The following is a 25,838-nucleotide window of genomic DNA, read 5'->3' as shown; positions in this document are numbered from 1 at the left end:
TTTCCAACTTTCCTTTCATGTCAGACCTCTGAATCCGTGGCAGTAAGGTTGCAGCCACAGCAATGGAGAGGTTTCTTGCTTACATCCGTGCTCTTTGGGCTGCCCCTCACCGCTAAGGCCATGCCCTGCTCCTTTGACACTGCCAGTAAATGATGGCAGGACCTTAAGCACCATTTTCTTTTTCATGCCATCTCCAATCACTCTTGGAAGGTTTGGAAAGAATAGCTTCAGATATGTAAGACTTTCCTTTTTTAGGCACTTCCCCTGGCCCAGCTACCGTGCTGGGATGTGTCTGTTACCCAGAGGAGCACATCAGTGATGTCCCAGTTCTGGAAGGAACAAGTAGGTTCAGGACAGAAGCTTGTCCAGAGTCAAAAACGGAGCCTTTGCAGAGATGCTGAGATGATGACACCAGTAAACTCAGATGTGTGGTGCTCCAGTAGGTCAGTGAGAGAGGATTGTGTCTGACCACATCTGAAACACCCCTTGGAGTGGGGTTCTTACTCTGCCTCCATCCCTAGAGCCGGGCAGACACCCACCCCTGGGTGCACTGTCACCTTTGTCTCCTCCTTTCCCATCTCTTGTGTAGGTGTCTCCATGTCCACAGCCCTTCTCCATGCCCTGCACTCACTTCCATCTCTGAGGGGTCCTCCTGGGTCCTGCCTGTTCAGCCCAACAGCCCCAGGCACCTGCTCTCTCTGGAGTCTCTGAGCTGGTTTGGTTGTTTCCACAGCAGTTCCAGTCACTGCTGCAGGCGGTGCCAAGGCTGCCAGGTCCCTGAGCAAACAGCTGTGGAGCGGCTCCTCACCCGCTGTGTCTGCAGCTGGCCACAGTGGGATAGGAAACCTGCCACGGGCTGCTTTCCACCCCCTCTGGAGGGAACCACTGGCACGCACGGGTGGAGGATGCCTGACTCCAGGATAAATGTGGCACAGCTTGGCTCAGAGCACTGGTGCCAGTCTGGGGTAACAGATGCACATCTGCAGGGCAGAGGCCCCTTTGTGGTGACATCCTCCCAGCAGACCCCCAGAGCAGCACCAAACTCACCCCTCGGCCCTTCTGCTGCAAGTCCTGGGCCAGACTGGGCTGCAGCTCACTGGCTGGCCACCTTAAGCTTGCTTAAGAGCCCTGGCTGGCCAACATGGTGCTTTCCAACCACTCCAGCTTTCCAGCAAGAGCCCAGAACATCTTCAGAAACAAGCAGCAACATCTTCCATTTCGTGTCAGGCTGTTGCTGTTGTTTTTTTAACAAAGTTTTCTTTTTTCTAATTATAGGATGTTGCAGAACAATCAGCTGAGCAGCATCCCTGCAGAGGCACTGAGAGATCTTCCAAATCTCCAATCTCTGTAAGTCATTAAAAATCAATGCTACGAGCTGCACAGTCCCTTGGGGCCCCAGGCTTCCCAGCATTTGAGTCATTAGTTCCTTTGTCAAGGATGTTCTGTTCCTTCTTCCTTTTCTTTTCCAATTTATGCAAAGATTACTGTCACTTAGAGTGGAAGGGAGGGGAGGGCAGTTTTCAAGGAAGAAACACTGTCTTGGTAGAGGATGTTGAAATTACAGCTCCCCATGTGTGCATTGTGATGAAAAGGCCACCAGAGCCAATGCATATTTCAAGGAACATTGGAAAATATCCACTCAAAGAGTCTCTGTGCTCTTCACTGTGGCCCACAGTGGGGAAGGGACCTGCCAGCAAGCACAGAGGACACTCTGGGCTGTCTAAGTGCAAGCTGGGCCCTTTCACCCAAGTGCAGGATAATTGTGCCAGGGAAGAACTGCTTTAAAGACTTCCAGAGATTCAGCCCTGGGAAGAAGCTGAGGCTGGGATTGTGCTTTTCCTTCGAAGGACCTATACCCACAGCAGGTTTATGCTCCTGTGCTCACTAAAATCCACACGACTTTGGAGTACTTAGAGTTTTCCTGGGTGTGGGCACCGTTGAGACCAGACCCTGGCAGTGCCAGTGAATTTAGGGAAGGTGTGTTTGGTGCAGGGAGCACAGCTGAAGCCTGTAAGAGTGTTTTGAGTTGGGCTGAACCACTGAAAAACTGACATTATCCCTCAATCCTTAACTTCAGTCCTAGTCTTACACAGCTCTTTTATCACAGAAATGTTAGCTGGGAGCAGTTTCTGGGAGTCTCCTGCTTGGAGCAGGACTATCCCAAATACTCAGGGTGGCAGTTGCAGCTTTGTCTATCCAAGCACAGATTCCCCTCTCACTGGTAGCCTGGGGCTGCTCTTCCAGGGGAAGAAGCTTTTTCTCAAGTCCAACCTAAAACTCCTGGAAGGCAACTTGTGGCCATTACTCTTTGTTTGATCACCTGGAACCACCCTGAAGGGCTTGGCTCCATCACCTTTGGTTATGAGTCCCTGGCAGTTCTCCTCTCAGCCTCTTCTCTGCTAAGTGAAACCAACCCTGCTCCTTCCACCTCTACTCGTGGGGCAAATGCCCTGGGACCCTGAGTCAGCCACTAGCCCTCCACTGGACCTGTCTCATTCCTCTTCATCCTTCTTACACTGGGCACCCCAAAACTGGGCACAGTTCTCCATGTGTGGCCTTCCCAGTACCCAGTAGGAGTTTCTGTAAATATTAATTTAAATATTAATTTGCAATGGGGGTGTTGGCTGTGCAGGATATGAATGTTCTTTCTGCCAGAAGAGATTTGAAACATTTGTTGTTGAAACATCATCGGCGCATGGTTGCGGTTATTATTAAATTGTGTTGACATCACCAACAGTGCCAGAGTCAAGACACCCCCACTCCAGGGGTTTTGAGATGAGATTGTTCTCAAGTGACTTCTCTTTCAAGGGAAGTGTGACATGGAAGGTCACTGCCAGACAGGTGCCCCAGGAACGCCCCTTCCCCCTCAGCCTGTCTCTCCTGCAAGTGTGTGACAGCCAGTGCCACCAGAGCCCGTGGCTGCAGGGAGCCAACCTCTGTTTCTGAAGGTTCAGCTGCCTGCACAGCCACCACTGCAGCTCTGGCCACCAGTCCTGGGGCATTTGCCACTGATGGATGGCGACCTGGGCCAGTGCTGGGAGGTCCACACGCTCCATCTCCTCAGCCCACAGCTCCTGCCAAAATACCACAGGGCACGTGAGAAATGCAAAACACTCCAAGAAGCTACTTGCAACACTTTGGGGGTCATTTAAGGGGCAGAGTGGGAGGATGGCTTGTGCAAGTTAGCACAGAGGTACCTGCTCCTGGTGCACTTTGAGGCCACCTCATCCAGGGTGGTTTTCCAGGTGTCTCCAAGGTTGGGTCAGTGGGAGCTAGGGCCAGCTGGGATCCAGTGCTCTTCCTGCAGAAACTGAAGAGTAAAAGCAAATTTTAGGAAGAAATAAGCTGCTTTAGACAACCTGAGGGAGACAAGGCTTGAAATAAAATCAGAGGGCTGAGTATCTGGGGAGGTCTGGCTTGGATATGCCTAATGCCTGCTGCAGCAGGACTGCTTTCAAGAGCCACAGGCACAGTGACCAGAGGCTGCTGTAGCCACCTGTGTCCCATTTGCCTCCAGAACACGCTGCCCAAGCTGGTCAGTTCCCATCCAGGATCCAAGGTGACTGAGCAGGGACCTACTGCCTTTCCCAAGCAGCCTTGTTACTGTGAACCAACCTGTCTGGGCTGTTACTGCCCTCTCAGAGCTTCCCTCAGCCCCTCACCCCTGCAGTTCAGCAGTGCACGAGCACCCATGCCTGGTCCCTCTGGGCTCCTTCGCTCCTCCTCTCCTCATCATCCATTTTTAAGATACCTGTCCTCATTCCCCTGTAACAGAGCCACATCTTCTGTGCCTTCCCCAGCTCCTCCTCTGAGGCTCAGATTCCTTTCCCAGCCCCTCATTGTCCCTGAATCCTGTCCCAGACACAAACTGGGCAGAGGAGGGACTGGGGCTGTGACCTCCCACTCCTGCCTCTATCTTAAAAAATACAAACAAAATGTTAGGCCTGACAAGACCTGAGTTCAGGATGGGAAAGGTGATGAAAAGGCCACCAGAGCCAATGCATATTTCAAGGAACATTGGAAAATATCCTCTCAAAGAGTCTCTGTGCCCTTCACTGTGGCCCACGGTGGGGAAGGGACTGCTCCATCCAGTGCTCCCAACCACCCCAGCCAGGCCCACAGCGTATTCACCAGGCACCAGGCACAGTGGGAGCAAGCAAGTTCAAAGGAAAACTCCTGCTGGGAAAATCAACTTTTCATGGGATGGAGTCTAAAGTGCCCCTCCAGCCAATGAGCCTCAGTACACACTCTCATGGTCACACAGTGCCCAGGGCTTCTTTAGAGTCAGAGCATAGAACCAGAGAATCATCAAGGTTGGAAAACACCTCCAAGACCATCGAGGCTAAGCTGTGCCCCATCACCACCTTGTCCCCAGCTCAGAGCACTGGGTGCCACATCCAGTCCTTCCTTGGACACCTCCAGGGATGGGGACTCCAAACCTCCCTGGGCAGCTCCTTCCAGTGTCTAACAACCCTCTCCGTGAAGAAACTCTTCCTGATGTCCAACCTGAACCTCCTCTGGCACAGCCTGAGGCTGTTTCCTCTTGTCCTGTAGGATTCACACAGATGACTAATTATCACCCTTTTTGGGAGGCCCATTTGAGAACTGGCCGAGAGTATCAAAAAATTAAGAGATGTGTATTGGGAACAGCACAGATCTGTTGGAAACAGCTCTCTCCCTGAGCCAGGCAGATATCCCACTCGTCTCCTCAGGAAGGTGGGACCTGTTGCAGTTAGGCTGGGTCTTCTTCATCACATCTCCCCTGATCAGAAAAACAGGCAAGGGATAAGTTAAGCCACAGGGAGCAAATAAATGGGAACTGGTAGACACAGAAAGCTGCAGGGCAAACTGCTGTGGGATCTTGTCCCTCATGCACCTGAGCACAGTTGTCTCTGTCTGCACACTCAGAAGTGCTTTCCCAGGAGTTCTTCACTGCCACTGCTCTGGCCAGAACGGCACAAACATGGGAAGGCAAAGTGATCCTCCCGAGGGCAAGAGCAAAGTCAGGAGTAGGACCTAGGTGTCCTGCCTCCACTCGCCATGTTAAGATGTTTCCACGCCTCATTTGAGACTCTGCAATGGCACAATGGGAATGTGTAACCACCAGACACCAGGAGAGGAAGTATTTGGGACAGAGTGCACAAAACCCATAGAATCATAGAGCTGTTGGGATTGGAAGGGACCTTAAAGCTTATCTCATTCCAGCCCCCTGCCATGGGCACTTTCCTCTAGGCCACATTGCTCCAGGCCCTGTCCAACCTGGCCTTGAACGCTTCCAGGGACAGGGCAGCCACAGATTCTCTGGGCACCCTGTGCCAATAAGATGAAGAGCTCCAGGAAAAGATTTCTGTAACAAAAAGCAAACAGCAAAACAGCAGTAACTTCTGTAGGTATCCCATCAGTGAACCCAGCTCACCCATCCTGTTCTGTGCTCACAGGAATTCAGGGTAAAGCTGTAGGAGGTCAGTCAGGTCCCCAGCCATCACTTCTCCATGTGTGCCCCTGAGGCTGGGCCCAGCTCTACGAACAGCTGCGGAGCAGTCTCTTCTGGAAGCAAAACTTTCAGAAGGGTTCCATGCAATGGAGAACTCTTCCTTGTCTGAGGGGGTTAAAGGAAGGGCAGAAAGTGCTTCTCAGAAGGACCCTGAGCACAGATCACCCACAGGCTGCAGTGAAACCTGCCCTCAGGATGGAGAGGACAGCAGGGAGCTGTTCTCTAGGATGGGTGTTCCACAGGATGGTTATTCTCCACGGGGACAGGCACAGCCCAGCTCTGCCTCGCATCAGGACCACACCAAACCCTTTCTCTGTCTCGAGCCTGACTTCTTTAAAGCGTGGAGGGCATGTGCAGACAAAGATGATGATTTGCACTTTCACAGAGTCACAGAATCGTCGAGGTTGGAAGAGACCTTCAAGAGCACCTAATCCAACCATCAGCCCAGGGCCACCACATTGACCCCTCCACCACATCCCCGAGGGTCACACCCAGACACCTCTTGGACACCTCCAGATACAATGACTCTACCACCTCCCTGGGCAACTTATCCCAATGTCTGACCAATCTTTCAGTGAAAAATCAATTTCTAATCTCTAATCTGAATCTCCCCTCGTGCATCTTAAGGCCATTTCCTCCTGTTCTATCACTTGAGACATGGCAAAAGAGCCTGACCCCCACCTCACTATAACCTCCTTTCAGGCAGTTGCAGAGAGCAACTTTCTCCTCTTCACACAGAGACCATTGGGCTCGGTGAAGGCCCAAGAACCACATCTGGTGACACAGCCTGGCATGGCTGCAAGGCACAGCCCTGCTCCGGGTGGGTGGGAATATTTCTGGAGACACACGGTGTGTTACAAGATGGTACCACGGCTGTGCCTCACACTGGTGCAAGCATGACCAGGAAAGCATCCTGGGTCTCATCCTGTGCTGCTCCCCTGTGGGAGCAGCCAGTGCTTGCAGAGTCCTACAGTTCTCCTTCATGTTTAGAGATGCTCTCCACCCAACACAGTGGCACAGCATGGACAGCGCTGTGCCTGAAGGGGAATACAGGGCTGAGATGCTCTGCTTGCTTTCCACTGGTGCTGCCATGGCTTCTCCAAATGTGGCTACTCACCTCAGACCAAGAGACTCCATGCAGGTCTGCATTAAAGTGATTTTTTCCCCTCTTTTTCAAATATCTGAGTCATTTTCCGCAAGTTTATGAGACTCTTGTGTATCTATTGCCAAAAAATTCGCCAGCCTGGAACACCTACAGGTCACCCTCAGCGTGGTTTTCAAGCATTACCAGTCAGGCCATCTGAGCCCCAGTGTATTTGTGCTGCCCAGAGACTCCTTTTTTCCATTCAGGAGGGGAAGTGGTTTCATGGCACATCATGACAGTCCATGAGTTACCAGACTTGTACGGCACTTGGTGAAATATTAACTCTCTGTTTGCATGTTGGCAGCACATCCTAAGCAAGCAGGACAGCTGGGAAGGGGGTGAAAATGGGAGCCAAGAGGAGTGGGGTGGAACCAGTACCAGACAGAAAGGGATTGTGTGTTGGTTATTTTCTTGCTCTTTCAGATATTTACATATGGTGTCCATGTTTGTCATTCTGGGATTCAAGCAGGATTTGAAGGGGAAGTGTGTATCCCTTAGGGACAAACTGACCCAGGAGAGGAAAGACAGACTTCTCAATGCACAAATCTTTTCTCAGGATTACAACAGAAGCAGCAGAAATAAGTGGAGACTGAGATCAATTGTTTTCAGCTTAGTTCTATCAGAAAAACTTGCCAATCAATTCAAGGGATGAGGTGACCAGACAAGTGGGACAGAAAGGGAGGCTCTAGCCTCTGTGGGACAGAGAGAGGCTGGAACTCACTACCTGCACAGCACAAAGTTAGAGTTGAAATGATGTAGCAAAAAACTGTCAGTGAACTCCAATTGTCTCCAAATGTGGCAGCTGTCTTGGCTTGTGGGCATTTAGAGAGGATGAGATAGGACACACGGCCCAAGCTTTGGTGGCACTTGGAACTGAACTGCAGCATCCCTTTGCTGCACTGCTGGGGTCCAAGCTCAACTCCCAGGCAGGAGGCATATTCGGACCTGTACTCAAGTCCCTCTGCTTGCTGGCTCAGAGTGCTGGGCAATGCAGGCAGCAGGCGCTCCTCAGGCTCTGTGGGATGCGTGCAGTGAGGTAAGGACCCAGCTGGGAGGCTGCAGGGGGTTTGGGAGCCCCCAACAGCAGCAGATCAGCTTTACATACATGCTTGAAGAGAGGGAAGGCCAGGCAGGAGGAAACTTCAATAAATGCTGTCACCCAGAGGGCAGAAGGGAAGTCATTCCTCCTTTTCATCAGGTGCTGATGCATGTTGAAGTAGGAGTGCCCTGCCCAGAATGATCAGAGTCGGGGGCACAGTCAGAGCATGAACTCTCCACTCCAGAGTGCCCTGACCCCAGGAAAGCCTGGGGCACATGCACCCCTCATGCCTTCCCCCCGTGTGGCTTTGTGGCAGCCTGAACACAAGCTGAAGGGCTCCAGCTTGCTCTCCGTGCCAAGCTCTCTGTACCATGGCCTGGGTCCTGCTCACATCTGTCTCTAAAAGACCAGGTCAAAAAGGAGAACCACAGGTGTCACAAAGACACTGCTCTGCTTCTGTGGGCCTCCCCCTCTTCTTGCCTTCTGATGAGGGCCTGTCTTCAGGCAAGGAGCTTTCCCAAAGCTGCCAGCTCATGAGCTTCAGGTGTACAGAATTTTGCGTGTTCCCCCACAAAAGACATGCTGTGGAGCCAGCACTGGGAGAACACCAAGTTTAACTACTCTAGGTGAGGCACACTGACTCCCTGGGAGCCCAGGTTACTGAAGATCCTTCACAGGACAGACAGCAAGCCAAAATAATGGGTCAGGCAAGTTTCAGTGAGACGGGAGAGGCAGAGCACTCCCCTTTGGATTCTTTCTCTCGGATATTCCCATTGCCCTGTGTGATCCCCCCATATCCTTCCTAACCAAGGAAGTTGCAGTCCTGAGTTTTGGCAAATAACATTTCAAACACGGTAAGAGGGCTTCCTCCAGCAAACCCTCACACAGGTGCTATGAATAGCGGCCAGCCAGGAGGAGGTTTCCAGTCATTCAACATAACTCTGTGCCAAAAGGGCATTTGTAGGTCTAGGATGCCCATTGCCCCTCACCCCATGTACTGACCCAAGGCGTGGCTGCTCCAGGTTGGATCACTGGGTATCACCAATCATTTGTCATCAGAGACCTCCTTTGGTCTGCACCATCCCTTCACAGAGGGTTTGGCTTTCCCCAGCCAGAGCTGTCCATGGCTCACTCTGCCCCATGGATGTCTGCCACCCTGAGGGGGCAAGTGTGAAACCCACCCAGACAGCCCCATCCACATCAGACTCCCCTGTGCTTACAGACACCCCTCACTGCCGGTCCTCCAAAGCTGCAGCCACGCCCAGACCAGAAGCAGACCTGCCCTGTTCCCTGTCAGCTACAGGATGTGGAGGCATCACTGTCTGGAGCCCCAGCTGTCAGGAAGGAGACCTTGGCAGGTTTCACTAGATGAGTACAAAGAGGAACTTGGATTCCAAAAGAAGACAAGGCCAAGCTCTGGAGACCGAGCCTCCTACCAAGTGTGAGGGAGCTGCTTCCCAGCAGGCTTGATTTATCTGGGAAGCATGTTGGGAAGCCTGGTGGGGAGGATTAGAAAGAACACGCACACCTGATGGCAATGCTGTGAGCCCTGCAAGGGGTGCCAAGGCCTTACGTAATGCTGGGATCCAGTTGTGATCCCTGGCAGAGTATCTGCCTGCCAGTGGTTTATAGGTGCAGTAACAGCATACCATGTGCATTCTGGAAGAGTCGTGTGTCAGTCTAATTAACGACTTTGTGGTTTGTGAGCACTTACCTAAAGCAGATGGGCACTGTGTCTGTTCCTCTGCCAGGCAGAAAGAGTCCAAGGTATTTCAAAGCGAGCAGGTGCTATAAATTATAATTACCAAGCTTGTCGAGGTAGAGAAAGCAGAGAGAAAAGAAACCTGGTGGATTAAGAGATCAAGATAAACTCCTGGTTTTTCTTTTTCAAGTGCCTATGGAAAGCTTTTTTGGGAGTTTCTTGCAGATCAGCATTTTGGGAAGGTGCTTAGCATGTGTCTGGCTCTTCAGGGTGAGTGTTGTCTGTATCAGCCTGGAGGGGGAAGGGAGGATTTAGTGCCAGCCAGAAGAGCTAAAGCCTCAAGATCCTGCACCATGAGATCAAGCTCCCCTTGCCCCCTTTCCACACCGCACTTTGGGTTTTCTCTCGTGTCCCTGGCAAGATGCTCCATTCTGCTGGCAAACACTGGGTGCGAGCCTTGTGGGTGATTCCCTAGCTCTGTATCCCACAAGGACTGACTCTCCTGCTGTTTGTCTTGATGACATCCAGGAAAACAACCCATGACTGTGTCTCTTGGCAATTCCTCCCATGTGCAGGAAAGTATCTGCTTCCCTCCATGCCAGCACGTCAGTCCCCTGCAGCCAACCACACTCTGCTACCCCGTGGCTAATGCACCCCATGCACAGGTAGCCACAGTCAGCACCAGTATGCACAGATGGTGGGCGACAGCCCAAGAGGCCCCATTCCCTGCGATCCTGGCCTTGCTCTCATTTTAGTTCCCCTTTCTCCATCACAGTCTTGCATCCCTCTGGAATATTTGCAGAATTCTCTCGCCACTCTGCCACAAACCGGCTGTTCCCAGCTGAACTCAGCCACAGTCTCCCTGAAGAGCACTCTGGTCCCTTCAGCACCGTCCCCACCAGCAGCACCTTCTCGTTTCTGACCCTTGTATGACAGCAGTGCTGTCCTCTTCTCCTCTGGCCTGCTGAATCCTTTGCTGACGGGACGCAAACTGGAGGAGAAACTGCGCCATAGACATTGTTCTTAAAAATACTGAAATTATTTTCCTGGTTGCTAAAGGTGTAATTTCCAATTATATTCTGATTCCACTCCAGCTGTACTTGACCCATAATCAATAAGTGCTAAATCAGCCTGACATGTAACTCTGCATGCAGGTTAATTGTACCTCTAACTGAAACAATCCACTTCCTCCATCCCATTAGTTGGCCACCATTTGGGCTCCTGTGGAAATGCAACAAAGGCTGCTTCATCCTCTGTCCCTTAAGGCAGGTAATTGTTTTCATACATATGGCCAGAGATTAAAATGCAAAAAATGACTTATAGCAATTCAACAACATGTGGACTTTGATGTAGACAAAGGAGGAAGGCTCTTCCCATCAGATCAGATTCTCACAAGCATATAAATTCTTATGACAGAAGGAAGAAAAAAATTCCTTTGGAATCAACATGGCCTGAAGAGCCCAGTCAGTTCATTCCTCATTTCACTTCTTTGATCTGATTGAGATTTGACAGTTTGCTGTTCACAGCAATATTCTTCTCTATAAATCACACGTGATGCTGCGCAGTTTTGGGAAGGTGTTGTTTCCATTGGTTGTTTAGAGGATAAAAGCTATGGGAAAACAGGTATCTATGAAGTCAATACAGCAGAGCAGTGCCCTACAGTCTGCTGGCACAGGAGCTGTCTCGTGGCAAGACCACCTCAGCCCCGTAGCCTGATTTACTGGCTACAGAGTCCTTCTGGAGCACAGGGAAAAGGAGGTCAGGGAGGAGCAGCGAGGTAGCTCTGATGGAGTATACGGACTGAAGCAAAGTGACCGCAGATGTTTCCCTGGTGATCGCTGCTGCTGAGCACACAGGACCTCAGATTTCACCTCTTATGGACACCTCTGCAGCAGCAAGCATTCCTGCAGCAGGAAAAGGAGCCCAGCACGGGTATCACAGTGTCAGCAGTGTGCTGTCCTTCCACTTGAGAGGACACTTGCTGCTAAAAACCTTCCTGTTCCATCTCTGAAATCCCCTTTTCCTTGAGGCCCCTCTTCCCAGCAGCCAGCTCTGGACAGCAGCACAACCGAGTCAGTGGAGTTTTGTCCCCACTCCTGTTCTCAGAAGTCTGATCTCCATTTTGGCACTTCAGGGTTTAACAATATTTCTACAAAGAAGAGAGTCTGGGAGGGTCCAAGAGCAGACATTTACCACATTCAAGAGAACACTGCAGGCAGATGTGCCATACATCTGGATGTACTGCAGTTAATTTTCACGCACTGAGGTAGCCGTGGTGTGGTGAACCTTTGCTGAGGTTTGGCTGCTGCTAGTGTTCCTCAGTAGCTGTATGGAAGCAGGAGCCTCTCTGGCTCCACCACCATGATCCTTCCTCGCAGGTACAGCTTGCACAGTCTGGGAGTCACTTGAAAATGGCACAGTAGCCCCTGTAGCTTGTGCAGTTGTGCACAGACAGGGAAGAGATGATACCATTTTGATTCAGGTGGGCTGATGTCCCTGGAAGGGACTGAGGTCTTCTCCTGAGGCCACTTCTCAAAATTTGGTTCATCAATTATAAAGTGAATTCAGAGGAATTACTGCTTTTTGGCACAGACTTTGAACAGATAAGGTTTCTCTGGTTCTGTGTACCACGGGCTGTCATCCAACCTGCCACGCACTAGCTCTTCCCTCCACCCAGGCTGAGCTGCCACTGGAGATCTGTGTTTGTCACCAGGACTGGCAACAATAGCTTAGCAAGGTCAGACCAGGTTTGAGGAGAATTAGAATTTGAGGTGTATTAGAATATAAATACAGTTCAAGATTCAGATTTTGGACTCGTTCCTCTGTTTATACGGGCCTGATCCAAATCCCAGGTCTGGGTTCAAGAGTATCCCTGACTGGGAAAGAGCGAGCATGGCTGGACCTTATTTCTTATTGCAGCAACTTTCTGTGTCGTTCAGCTCATCTCCCCATGCTGTTCAGAGTGTGTTCCCCAGTACCTCTGAAAAGCATGGTCATTTTTACTGCAATGAAGAGCAACAATGCATTTTCAAAAGCCATTGGTAAATCCACTTGGCAGAACATGCATCGCTGTCTTTTACTGGGGCAAAAACTGTGGCTTGGTCATTGTGCTCTTGGTAGGACCCAACAAGCAGCTTCCCTGCAGCCCACAGGTAACAGCAGGGGATCAGCCATGCTGGCATTTGGCATTGATGCAAAGAAGCCTGGGCCAGGTTTGTGGTTGGGATTTGAGTGGCTGGGACCAGTGCACTGGTGTCTTTGTGCCTCTGCTGAGACTGGGGTGCTGAATCCTTCCCTCATGGTGGAGGATCCTAAAATACCACCAGGAAGGAGATCAAATTCCTCTGAGTCACCACCATGGTGGTGTCTCACTACACAACCTTCCTTCACTTTGGATAAGTTTCTGCTGTGCCCACGTATCCCTCAGGCAGACCAGGTGGATTTGTCTCCTCTGACCGTGGCTGTCTAGATGTTACCTCACCCCAGCAGCAGTGAAAAATGATCAGCATCTGCAGAGGGTGAATCATCTCTGTTATCTCAGAGCCCTCTCTGGGGGATGAATCACTCTCTGGAGGAATCTGCTTTTCTCTTCTGGCTATAGAAAGACCCTATAACTGGTTTCAAGTTCTGTGAGAGTAAGGCTGGGGGAGATGTGGTTTTCCTACACTTGGAAAGCAAAAGAAAAATGTCCCTGTCCCCACCCGTCCCTTTTATCTGGCAAAACCAGTCCCCCCAAGCTGACACACCTCATCAGAGCAGGGGTGCCAAAGCAGAGCTGAGCATCTCTGCTCCCCACAGCCCCCTGCGCATGACCCAGCACACACCTGTGCAGCCCTCAGGGAAATCTACCAGAGGAGATGGTCTTGCCCAAAAATACAAGTGCAAGGAGCAGCTTACCCTCTAACCAGGGAGGAATTTCTCTACACTCCAGAGCTGGAGGGATTTGAATTGGCAACCACTGTTCGGGGAGCAAGTCAGAAAGGAGGCAGGCATGGCTAGTGGGTACATCACAGACGTGGATTTTTTCCTGTCAGTAGGAGGAACTCAGCTGGTCAGATTAGAGTCTTTTCTGCTTAGCAGTAAAAAAACCATGAAATGTAATGTGGTTCTCCCAGTACAATGGTCTCAACAGCATTTTTGAGAGGAAGATTTAATGACCACACACAAGCTGTTCAATGTATCGTCCTCAAGGAGCAGTTCACTTTAGCAGTGCCACAATAAATCCATGCTGCATTTGTTTTTCATTCATTACTTGCTGTTTTTGAGCCATGAGTTGCACTGAAATTTATGTAAGGGCAATGTCCATGTATCTCATGCTTGTGAGTGTCAGTGCTGTGAAGGATCCCTGGATTCATCTCCCAGGAAGACAAGAGTGTTGTGTGGTTTATCAGGCTAACAGCTAAAAGCTTAGCAAACATCAGTCACTTCAGAACTGGAAAATAATACAGAAAAATAGGTGTCTGCATGAATTGGTATCTCCTCCCAAGGATGGTGTGTGTATATACAAGAGAGAGAAACTGCCCCAGCTGCATCGGATGCCCCATCTGTGCACACAGTGTGTAAAAAGCAGCAGCTTTCTCTCTTTTGAAATCCTTTCCTGGCATGTACAGAGAGTAGGTCATTCGGGTCCCAATGACCTTGAGTTGGGCCAGCATGTCCATGATGATCCCCTGAGTCAATTTCTCTCTTGAGACTTCACTTTCTAATTTTCCCATTCTTGAGCAGGTGGTTGGCAACCCTTGGAAGGGGGTGATGGTGAGGGACTCTCTGGCCACGCCCCAGCACCTCCAGAATTCCCGCTTGTGCTGCCAATGAAGAGGTCACAGCACAGGTGGTGTTTGGAGCTGTGCTTGTGCAGCAGCTTGGCAGTGGCTGTACCTGCCTGCCTGTGCCCACTGGGTGCTGCAGTCGCCTCCAAACTTCTCTGTATTGACTGCAGCAATCCAGCAGGGCCACTGGTGGTCACACATCTACCCAGATTGTTCCTACCTTTCTCTGCCCATGCTACAGTGACTGCAGAACCCACCTTTCAATAAGCAGAGGTCCCTCAGAAGAGACTCTGACAAACACTGAAACTTAACTCCACCTTCATCCCCCTCTCCAACACGCTGCCACTTCCCATCTCAGGCTGTAAGAGCTTTCAGGAAAAGGCACGTGCTGCCTCGGTGCCCTCACTGTGTGTTCTGGGTGCACTGTGAGCACTAAAGGAATAATAATCACAGCTCACATCCACAATCCACATACACACTCCTGCCTCACAGAGTCATGTAATAAGTTCCAGTGTGTTTCCATTAACCTTTGTCATGACATAACCCATGTTATATCATGAGCCTTAACTCCCTCACTTATCCACATGAGTGCCCAGGGCTTGCTGCATGTCCCTGGTGATGACTCGATAGAAACGATGGACAACAGTTGTTCCATGCAATAGACATGTCAGTGCAAAGGGAAGATGGGTCCCAGGTGTTCAAGCACTGATGTGTAAGCACTCCTGATGAACCACAGAGGAGCTCTGGGTAAACTGGACATAGGGAGACAAGCAAGGAATGGACATATTTAAACTGGCAACGTCTATCTTAGAATCATGGAATCCTGGAATGGTTTGTGTAGAAAGAAACCTTAAAGCTCATCCCATTCCACCCCCTGCCATGGGCAGGGACACCTTCCACTGTCCCAGGCTGCTCCAAGCCCCGTCCAACCTGGCCTTGGACACTGCCAGGGATCCAGGGGCAGCCACAGCTTCTCTGGGCACCCTGTGCCAGGGCCTTCCCACCCTCACAGTGCAGAATTCCTTCCCAAGATCCCATCCAGCCCTGCCCTCGGGCACTGGGAAGCCATTCCCTGTGTCCTGTCCCTCCTTCCCTTGTCCCCAGTCCCTCTCCAGCTTTCCTGGAGACCCTTTAGGCCCTGGAAGGGGCTCTGAGGTCTCCCTGGAGCCTTCTCTTCTCCAGGTGAACACCCCCAGCTCTCCCAGCCTGGCTCCAGAGCAGAGGGGCTCCATCCCTCAGAGCATCTCCATGGGCTCCTCTGGACCCACACAAACAGACCTGTGTGTTTCTCTGCTGAGGGCCCCAGAGCTGGACCCTGCACTCCAGTGTGCCATGAGCTGTTCAGAGCCCCTCTCCCCAGCATGTCCCGTTCCTTCTGTCCTGAGGGCTGCTCTCCCTTCTCCTTTCCAGCTGCCTTATGCTTGACAAACACCATGTTTCCCAGCAAATATGCAGGCCCCACTGCTTGGTGAGCCCTTGAGCCACTCTGCTCAGCCTCCAGCTTCTTTCTGTACCTTCTCCGTTTCCCTGTGCCTGGCGCCGTGGCCAAGGGGGCAATGCCAGGGCCCAGGGAGAGGCTGGTCGGGGAGCTGGCATGGCTGCCCAGCTTTCAGCAGTTTCTATAACTGCACAGAGATTTTGGCAATCCTTCTTGTACCGTTCTGACCTGAGGGGTTTTGGAGGTGTTTGCAACTGGGGATAACAAAGCCCTCTTGTCTACACCAAAGGCACTTTGTGTGGAGTCTAGGTATTGCTCTGATTTCATTTCCTGAGCATCCCTTGTGGAGAGCTTCCCACAGAAACATGCCCCATTGAGTCAGGAGGGAAGACTCATTGCAGTCCAAACAGAGCCCTGCAAACTTTCTCACCGGGTCCTGTTCCACAGCCAACTGCAAACATGTTTGTGTCTTGAACCTCCATTCACTGCCTGGGACGGTTTTCACAAGTTTTCAGCTGGAAATAGAACCAGGCAGCACTGGTGAGTCTTGCTTGAGGGCTGTGAACCCTTCTGTGGCAGGGGCAGAGAGCCCAGGTGTAGGAGCTACAAGGCAATAATGTGGCATTCACAGAATCATAGAATGCTTTGGGTTGAAAGCGACCTTTAAAGGTCATCTTGTCCAATCCCCTGCAACGACCTGGGACATCTTCAACTACAGCAGGCTGCTCAGAGCCCCATCCAACCCTGAATGTTTCCAGGGAAGGGACATCCACCACCTCTCTGGGCAGCCTGTGTTGGTGTTTCACCACCTTATCATAAAAACTTTCTTCTTTATATCTAGCCTGAATCTTCCCTCTTTTAGTTTAAAACCATCACCCCTTGTCCTATTGCTACAGACCCCACTAGAAAGTCTGGCCCCATCTTTCTTATAGGCCCCCTTTAGGCACTAGAAGGAGCTCTGAGGTTCCCCAGAGCCTTCTCTTCTCCAGGCTGAACAGCCCCAGCTCTCTCAGCCTGTTTCCAGAGCAGAAGGGCTCCAGCACTCAGTGTGGCCTCCTCTGGGACCACTCCAACAGCTCCATCCTCCCACTGCATCTACAGTACGTTATGACAGCAAAGACATAACAGGCAGAGCAGAAATTTAACCCAGTGTCCCCCTTTCCAGGTGAGCACTGCAGTCCCTGGCTGCCTTTGTCCTACCCCAGTTGGTACCAGCTGACAGAAGAACCCTTGCTCCTCCTCTGGGTTATCTGGGCAGGCTCGGGGACCCAGACCCTCCTGCCTCAGTGTGTCAGGCAGGCCCCAGCGGGTGCTGAGCTAGGCAGAAAGAGCAGCACGTGTGGAGCTGGCTGGCAGGGCAGTGTGGCTGTGGGGGACAGAGTGGCCTAGAGCAGGGTGACTCCGGAGCCATCCTCCCTCGCCGTGCCTTCAGCTCCTCGCACAGCAATTCCCCAGGAGCTCACCAGCCAGGCACTGACTCAGTCTGGGAGCTTTGCCTGAGAAAGAAGCTGAGGTGTTGGCCCCAGTCGTCAGTAAGTTATCAGAGAAGTTTAGCTGCAGTGACATCACCTCCTCCTTATGTTACTACAAGGAACTCAGATCCTGTTATGGGAGAGGAGGTAACTCAATCGAGCCTTTCAAGATAAACTCAGACAGGAAGAGAGACACGATTGCCTGAAGGCACCAATTAGACATTTCTGGTGAGCTCAGCTCTGTTCAGCTGACACACAACCACACTGGGGCCAGGGAGACAGGAGCACCTCTCTCATGTCTCAGGGCTGGGGTGGGAGGGATGGGAGACCAGCACTTCCTTGCCGAGCTGCTGGCTCAGCCCTCACACCTTCAGTGGCCACAGCTCTCCCTCCAGAACGTCCTTTCTTTACGTGCTGTGTTCTGCTGTGGACAGGGAACCACAGAGGAGCTCCCTGGTCTGGAGAGAGATCAGCCCAGCCGTGCCCCACTCAGTGCTGCACATGATCTTCGGCGGCAAGTATCCTCCAGCTTTATCAAGGGAAATAATAGCCCAATATGTTGCAAAAAATACTGTGAGGATGGGCTGCAGTTTGAGGTCCCAGTGCCCTGTGGTGACTGGGCTGTGGGGAACATCCCAGTCTATGCTGCAGGCCAGTTACTGCACGTGACTGGCCTAAGACACGCAGACAGAGAGCTCTTACTGGCTCTGATGTGTGAGAGGAAGGATAAAACAGCAGCAAAATTTGGGATGTCTCCTGACAGCGTGGTATTGAGCATTTCTGTTGGTTTGCAGACTGCAACTCCCCCTGTAAATGCTTCACAGCCAGAAGGAAATGGTAAAATATGGGTAAATTTGCTTCTGCCGGTCATAGCTTGAGATTTGCACCACATCTGTTAGGGAACAGAGAGACTGGTTCTGGTTATCCCCTGGTTATTCTGGTTATTCTGCCAGTCATGTTACCAACAGCTCGGAAATGCACTTGTACCTCCTCCAAAACACTCTGGAAGCAGTTCTTGGGACATGACAGTTCTTGGAAACTGCTGGATCTGTGACACAGAAAATGCAAGATCTCCGATTATAGGTCAGGATTAACACAGACCTCATGACACGCTCACTGCACTGATGGCTGCATGCACCCCACCCCTGGCCAGACCTTCCGAGTGGCTGCACTGGTGGCATTGGCTTGTCTTCTGGAAAGGAGGAATCTCCCACTCTTGACCTTTTCTCCTTAGAAAAGGACTTCCCTATTTGCCTGGTTCCTTCTATAAGTGTTCCTGATCCCACCATCCTCTCTGGACTGCTCCTGGCAAGAAGACAGTTGATTTCTCCTCAAATATTCATCAAACAGACAAGGTTCAAAGCAATGAAGGGGCTCTTCCAAGGCATGTTGGAACCCAATATGAAGCCGACCCAAAAATGTCCTGCCCAAGGAAATGCTTCCCTTTCCCATCCCACACAGGTTCTTCTGCCTCCCCAGAGCTGTCACTCCACAGCAGCAGCAAAGGAAGCAACTGGCAAGCTCAGGTACACTCATTCACAGACTTGCTCCTCTCACCATGGCTCTGCACAAATGTGAACACCTGCTCAGGGAAAAAGATGCCTCAGACCACCAGACCTTGGATGTTCTTCCAGGCAGCTCCCTCTCTCCCTAACCCTGTAGTCCCTACAAGGGAAAATGGAGTAAAGTCTGAGGTGACTGCAGGACTTTTGAGTCAGTGTCATGTTGAAGCTTTCCATACACCCCGTAACTCTCAGCAGCAGATGCAGCTCTAAAGCTGGAAGCTGAGACTTTCAGCAGCTGCTGGTTTTCACAAGCTGTTGTTCTTGAACATCCCACTTAAAATCACCTCCTCCTGCACACAACAGACAGGCCAGCGCCCTGCAGAGCCTTGCTTGAGCCCATGAAGTCACTTGGAAATCTTGTCCATGCTGACATCTGGAGTCACTGTGTGTCTTCCTCTCTCCAGACCCATAGCACTGCTTGACAGCAGGTGTGGGATGAGTCCCTCTCCTAAGCCATCCAGCAGCCCCGTGAGCGAGGCGTCTTCCTCTGCAAGCAAGCAACGGGTTAAAGCTTGCAAGGAAAACCAATTGAGTGATTTGGTGAAATAAAGATTAAAACATCTCCATGGAAGGTGAGGAGCCAGCCCCGGCCTGTGCTGTCTCATTTACCCACTAATCGGCCCAATTACCTCAGGTATAAATCATAACACAAAACACTTACAGAGCCAGAGTCACACACTGAAGAAAGGAGAGAACTGTTGGGTTGGTTTTTGTTTAGTATAATTGATATAATTACTAACAATTCTGTGCCAAGAACTTCAGCTTTTCTGCTTCCAGAAGAGAGTAGAGAGCTGTCTGAAAGCCATAGCAATTAGCAATCCCCACATGCACAGCTTTTATTAGAAAGAATGCACATCTATTCCAGAAAGAGCCAGCAGCTCCCTGAGGAGCAATTAACCATCCCTGGGTGCCAGGAATGCAGCTGTCACTGAGCCCATGTTCCCTGGCCCCTCATCAGTGCTGCAAAGGCACATAAGGAGTCCTGCCCATCATGCTGCATGTGAAATGCCTTCACCTGGACACCTCCTTGTTCCTAATTTTAGCTCACCTGGCTCCAGATAGGTGCATCTTGCTGTGCTGTGGTCCAAGTAGGCTGCTGATTCTGAGACTTCTCAGGTCCAGCTCACTGTAACCAGCAGGAAGTCTCCCTTTTGCTCTGTTGAGGGGGTTGTCTGAGCTCTGATCTCCACACTCTGGAGTAGATTGACAGTAATTATATGGCTGGAGCTTCCAACACCTCTGCAGAACATGACCCCAGAGAGTGTCTCATGGACAGCTGCCACACGTTCACACTTTGCCACGTTGCCACCAGGCAGCCCCTGCAGAGCTGAGGAGCGGGAGAGTTCATCTGAGTCCTGCAGAGATGACCTCTCACCAACAGCGAGCTGTGGGGATATGGATGTGTGGGCACACGGGGCTGCAGCATGTCCACAGCCAGAAGCCATCCAGGAGCGTTAACAAACTCCTTGGATGGATCCAAGTTCTTGCCCACGTACTGTCCACAGGGATCCACAAGGACAGGCAGGTGTCCAAGTACCCCAAAAACCCTCACCAAGGGCCCGTGCTGCACTTCTCATACCTATGGACATCCCTAGGGGAAAAAGGCCTTTCCTGAGTGTTGCTAAACAGCCACAGAGCAAATCCAGCAGCATTAATGGTTTCCCCAGCTCCTGGGGCACGGTCACGCTGACACCAAACCCCCTTGTGGGTGACCTCTGGGGCTTCCCCCAGGAGTTCATGAGCAAAGTGGGATGTAAAGCTGGACAGCCATGGGCTCCACCTCGCTCCCTTGACCCTGTCCCTGTCCCAGCTCAGCCTGGTGTACCAGCCCTTGGCTCTGGTTTAGCACCTCCATTTCTGAAAGCTTCATTCGGGTTTGAGAAATTGTAACTACCTCAAGGATATTTTCATTGTCTGTTCTTTAATTAATTAAACTTGAAACCAAGGATTCATTTTAAAACAATTTTCAGTAAACTTATAGGGATTTGGATGAAAGAATATCTCTGGGAAAAGTAAGCAATGCAGCTTTAATTTTTTTTTAACAGTTTATGATGCCAAAACTTAACAGAATTCTTATGCTGAGGAAGGGATGGAAAAAAATAAGCAAAGATTAACATTTCCTGCAGAAGTTTTAATTTTGCTCAAAAAGTTCTTTTTTGTCCCAAAACATTTTGATGAAATTTTCAAATAGAATCCTTAACCTTACTCTGAGCTGCTGCAGGGTTTGCTTTTCTGATCTTTATTCTTTGCAGTTGTTTTCTCAAGAAGATGAATGAAGTCATTCTGATTTGTTTGTAGTTTGGGGGACAGTAAGTAAATTGGGGCAGAACTTGCAATGCCCACTCTCCTAACAGGAAAAATCAAAATTCATTGCCTTATGTCGGCCCTCTGAGCAAAGACACAAAACCTGTGGCAGTGGAACTGAGCTTTGGGTGTGATGTGCTTCTGTGACCCACAGAGGAATCAACAATGCTGGCTGAGAAACTCTCAACTGAACAGCCTTGCACCAGAAAATAGCACTTTGCAGCAATGCAAGAGGATTGGAATTTGGGAAAATAGAATCATGGAATCACAGAATGGCTTGGGTTTGAAGAGACCTTAAAGCTCATCCCATTCCACCCCCTGTCATGGCAGGGACACCTTCCACTGTCCCAGGATGCTACAAGCCCCGTCCAACCTGGCCTTGGGCACTGCCAGGCATGGGGCAGCCACAGCTGCTCTGGGCACCCTGTGCCAGGGCCTCCCCACCTCTGCGGTTAATACATCAATGTGGCAAAATGGGGATAGGGATTTAACCCACCCTGGGTTGTCATTCCAGTCTAAGGTGATGCTGTACCAGAACTTGAACTCTGCATTTAAAGGACGTTTTTCTGAAGGAGACCTCAGGAAGGTTTGACTGCACTTCTTAACCGGGTACAAATCTCCAGATTTGTCCATCCAGGTCAGGCCAGGCAGAGCGGGAAACATTTCTTTCTGTGATGTAGGGGAAGGTCTGTTTCCCAGGATTATCTGAGAATTTCACCCAGGAAATACCTGCACCCCCCTGCAGAGAGCAGGGCTTGCACCCAGCCTCTCCCCTGCTCCCACTTGTGATGGGGCGTTTGGTCTCCTCCTCCTGCAGTCCTTTGCAGCGTTTTGTGACTTAAGAAATGTTGGTACTCTTTGAAGAAGGGTCGTGCCTGGGCTGTAAGAGCGGGGGTTTGCTCCAGTGTTCAACTTCCATCAAAAATATTACTTTATATAGTCAAGAACAGTAATTTCTTTACCACATTCCTTTTTGGAGGATCATTGATTTGAGGGCTGGGCCATGACAGCTCTGTTAACTTCTTTCTCTCATGCTTTGATAAGAGACAAAGTGCTTTCTCTTTGCAATTTGAATTCAGAGATCTCTCCTTTAGATAGCTTGAAAACATAAAATAAGTTCTGTTGGCTGTGGATGGAAATTAAAATTTGCTTTTTCCTTGGTATAATTGGTTCCTGGTATTTCATCCAAATCTGAAGTATTTTCCTCTTATAATTTGGTTTCAAAATCTACAGATAACACATTGTATCCTGCTCGCCATCGTTGCAATAAAAGATCTTTAGAGAGATGATTCTGAAACCTGAGTTTTAAACTTTTTTTCATAACAAGCTTAATATATTTTGGCCTCTCATTCTATTTCGAAACAAAAACAAGTGTTCAAAATTAAAGTTTCTCACCAAATTAAACCTCAAATTCAACTGCCTTAAGCTTTCCACAACGATTAAAAAGAAGCAATTGGCAAATGGAGGGGGAGGAAAGGCCCAAACGTGAGATACAAGAGCACGGGGTCTGCCTCCCGCACAGGCACAGGATCACACCCAGGACCCCGAGCAGGGCCGTGGCATCTTTCACGTTTCCAGACAAAGCCTTTCCCCCTGGCCCGGCGCTGTGGCCGCACGGTTTGGCTGTCCCGCAGCCCCGTGGGTGTGAGCTGCCTCGGCAGATGGCTCGGGCAGATCCACGGCAAGCCCAGCCCCGCGGGATGCGGCTTTGATGCTCCGAGTTAAGGGGCCGGCTGCAAGCCCCAGCTGGCCTGGGGGCCACACGGGAGGACTCAGCCCAACCACCGTGCTTCAGAAGCTGCCACCGGCTGGCAGCACCAAGTGACCATCAAGGAGAGATGGTCCTTGGTGGTGGTCAGACATCTCCCAGCACAGGCAGGAGCTTCACCGATACCTTCTTATGTTAATCACTATTTACAGCCCGATCCAATCTCCCTGGCCATCAATCCAAAGCCTCGGCATCGCTCCCCTTGCGTAACACTGCGGGCAGGTCTTTCACTGATCCCCTGTTTCTCTCCCCCCCAGACGCCTGGACGCAAACCTCATCTCCGTGGTGCCCGACACGAGCTTTGAGGGGCTGCTCTCCTTGCGTCACCTGTGGCTGGACGATAACGCCCTGACGGAGATCCCTGTCCGAGCTCTGAACCACCTGCCAGCGCTCCAAGCCATGACCCTGGCCCTCAACCAGATCTGGCACATCCCCGATTTCGCCTTCCAGAACCTCAGCAGCCTCGTGGTGCTGTAAGCCTTCTCCACTTCTTACTCCCTCCGGCCGGGACAAGGGGCTGCCCACGGGCTCCTCCTCCTGTGGGAAGACCTGCTGGTCACTCCCCACGAGCAGCGTTTTGCTGCTGGGGCCAGGGTAGAGGTTTTGTTCAGTCAGGGAAACCCCCTCATTCTGTATGAAATGCTAAAATTGCCTCTTCTGATTTTTCTCATATTTTCCCCACTTTTCACTGAAGAGCTAATAAGCTCCCTGATATAATTCAAGAAATGTTTTGTATTAAAAAAAAAAAAAAAATCAGTAACTGGAAACAAAAACCAGATTTTTTTTCCTTGAAGACTCAAGCAACAAAAAAACCTCTCATTTCTTTTCCTCCCTCCAATCCCTGTGTTAAAAGAACAGGAACTTCTAGTAACATGAAAAAAAGAATCAAATTGCAACAATTTGCAGTCAGGTCAAAAAAGTAATATTTTCATTTCTTGGAAAACATACCAACTCAGTCCCTCTCCCCCTAGCCCCCCCCAGCCCCTTTTATTACCAAATATGATTTTAAACCAAAGGTCTAACGCCAACACCTTGTCCAAGCCCGTGCCTGCTTATTTGCATGACTGGTACATGTGCAGGTCAGGTGTTTGTGCCGTGGCTGCTGTCCGGTTTGCATTGTGAGCGTTGGGAGCGCTGGGGAGAGCAGCGCTGCTCCAGGATGGAAACAGGCACTCCGTGGGCAGTGAGACACTAAACCACCCCCAACCTGCGCTCAGACAGTGAACCCATCCCTCTGGCAGCTGCTCAGGAGGGGCATCCTTTCTATCAACAGAGGCTTGCAGATTATCTTCCCTTGAAAAAGAACTCTACATGTGCAAATGAGCTACTTATTACTTCTTCGGTGTTGATTAGCAAGTTCAGGTGTGATTGCCAACTGGTTTGGAGCTCCTCTATCCACATAAAATGCCACCTCTAGTTTGGTAATTTGTACTGATACCAGGGTGTTAAGTAATCTCAGTATGTAGTGCCTTAGTGAAAGTTTAGCAATTATTTCCCTTTCAAAATTTAATGTGTTCACTGAGACCATCCAGCATAGAAAGTGCTTGGACAAAGCACAGTTCAGAGTTTTATTACGCATCAATAATACTTAATGGGATGTGCTGTTTAGACAAAGCATAAAGGCTTATTTAGGAGAAAAGCAAAAAGCAACTTGAGAAAAATCAAAAAAGTAATTTTCACCCACAATAGTGCTCATTCTGCAAGGCAACCCATGGCCACCATAATGCAACCACTTCAGTCAGCTTTAATAGCTCACTCAGCGGGTGAGCTGACATTTGGGGTTTCATTTCAGCCTCCAAAGCATGCTGCTTTCGTTCCGGCTCATCCCATACTGTGGGCAAGAAGCAACTCCTTAATTAAACAGGCAAGCTTGAGAAATAAAAGTCATTGACCATTAGGTCACAAGGGAGAGAATAATGTCCCACCACATACAATTGGAAGGGAAGACATGTGTGATCCTGCCAGGCTCTGTGGGACACGATGCTACATTTTTGTGGGATCACAAGTGTTTGGCAGAACTGGCCCCATAAATCTCTCCCATGCTTCCATGCAAGCCCTTGTCAACACATCACCAGTGGAAAGTCACCCAGTGTCCCTCCTGTGCCCCAACCAGGGATATGTCCCTGCTCCAGACTCACCCATCAAGCTGACAAGCAAATGCTCCCAAAAGCTGGAGAGAAGACTTTCCCTACCAGGGTGCAGATGATACACGTCCCTCCATCTGAAAATGTCTGGATTTGCAGGTAGATGGAGGATCTGGCTGCTGACATAAACATTGGGAACTCCCAGCTACAGGGTATTAAAATGAGCCCCCAGGGGAAGAAAGGCAAGGGCAGATGTGGCTGAGCACAGGGGAATCTCTCCTGTCCAGCCTGGTCAGTGCTCAGGGTCACGCTGACCGCGGCTGAGGGCAGGAGTCTCCCAGCTGCAGAGCTCTGCTGTTCCTCCTCCACACACCTTGGGCCTTTGGCAGAACCATTTCACCATCCTGCACTGCCGCAAGCACTGACATCAGAGTATCCCAGCCTCAATCTGGAATACTTTAAAGGCTCAGTGTCTGCTAATAAATTACACCTTTGTTGAGGAATTCCCTGATCTTATTCCCATCTATTGCTGCTGCAGTCTTCGAACTGGGGCTGCAGGCTGTTCAGTGAGCAGAGCCTCGTATAAATCACTCATCATGAAATCCATGAACCTCCATAATTGGCACATCCTTTCCCAGCTTTAATAACAAGGGCTCTGTGTGCTGGGGTGCTGGCACTGTGCTTTGATGGCAGAAGAGAGGTGGATATCTGATCAGGATAGCTCATGGCAATAGGATGTTTCCTTCCAGTCTGATCTATTCAGGACCAAATGTATCTTAGTATCTGCAAGAAGAAGTAATCCTGAATACTTTTCAGCTGATGGTTTGTGTGAAGTAAAGGTTGTTTTACAAAAATCATCACCTTTCTTGAGCATGTAAGACTTTTCATTCAGCAGTCAGCATCTGAAACTCCCATGCTGCTGCGCTGACATGCCAATAAAGTGCATGAAAGCAGTTCTCAGTAGTGTCCCTCATTTCCTCTGTCAGCTGAATTCAGCAAGAAGTCTCAAGCCAGGAATCACAGCACCTCTTTCAGCCCCACTCCCCAGAGAGGTCCACA

General features: G+C 50.4%; 1 protein-coding gene across 1 annotated transcript in view; it reads left to right on the top strand.

Moving 5' to 3' along the window:
* The window catches only part of LGR6 (leucine rich repeat containing G protein-coupled receptor 6), a gene marked incomplete at both ends in the record, with an annotated part of 149,761 nt that overhangs the window by 76,921 nt on the left and 47,002 nt on the right, over positions 1 to 25,838 (top strand). The window contains 2 exons of the mRNA XM_082296250.1: positions 1,276 to 1,347; positions 22,953 to 23,168. Of these exons, the coding sequence (XP_082152376.1) occupies positions 1,276 to 1,347; positions 22,953 to 23,168 (288 nt within the window). The remainder of the gene's footprint in view (positions 1 to 1,275; positions 1,348 to 22,952; positions 23,169 to 25,838) is intronic.

This window comes from Coloeus monedula (genome assembly GCF_965178545.1).
Source record: "Coloeus monedula genome assembly, chromosome: 23".
Lineage (NCBI taxonomy): Eukaryota > Metazoa > Chordata > Aves > Passeriformes > Corvidae > Coloeus > Coloeus monedula.
The sequence above is the reverse complement of the archived record's forward strand: the minus strand, read 5'-3'. Positions and strand labels throughout refer to the sequence as shown.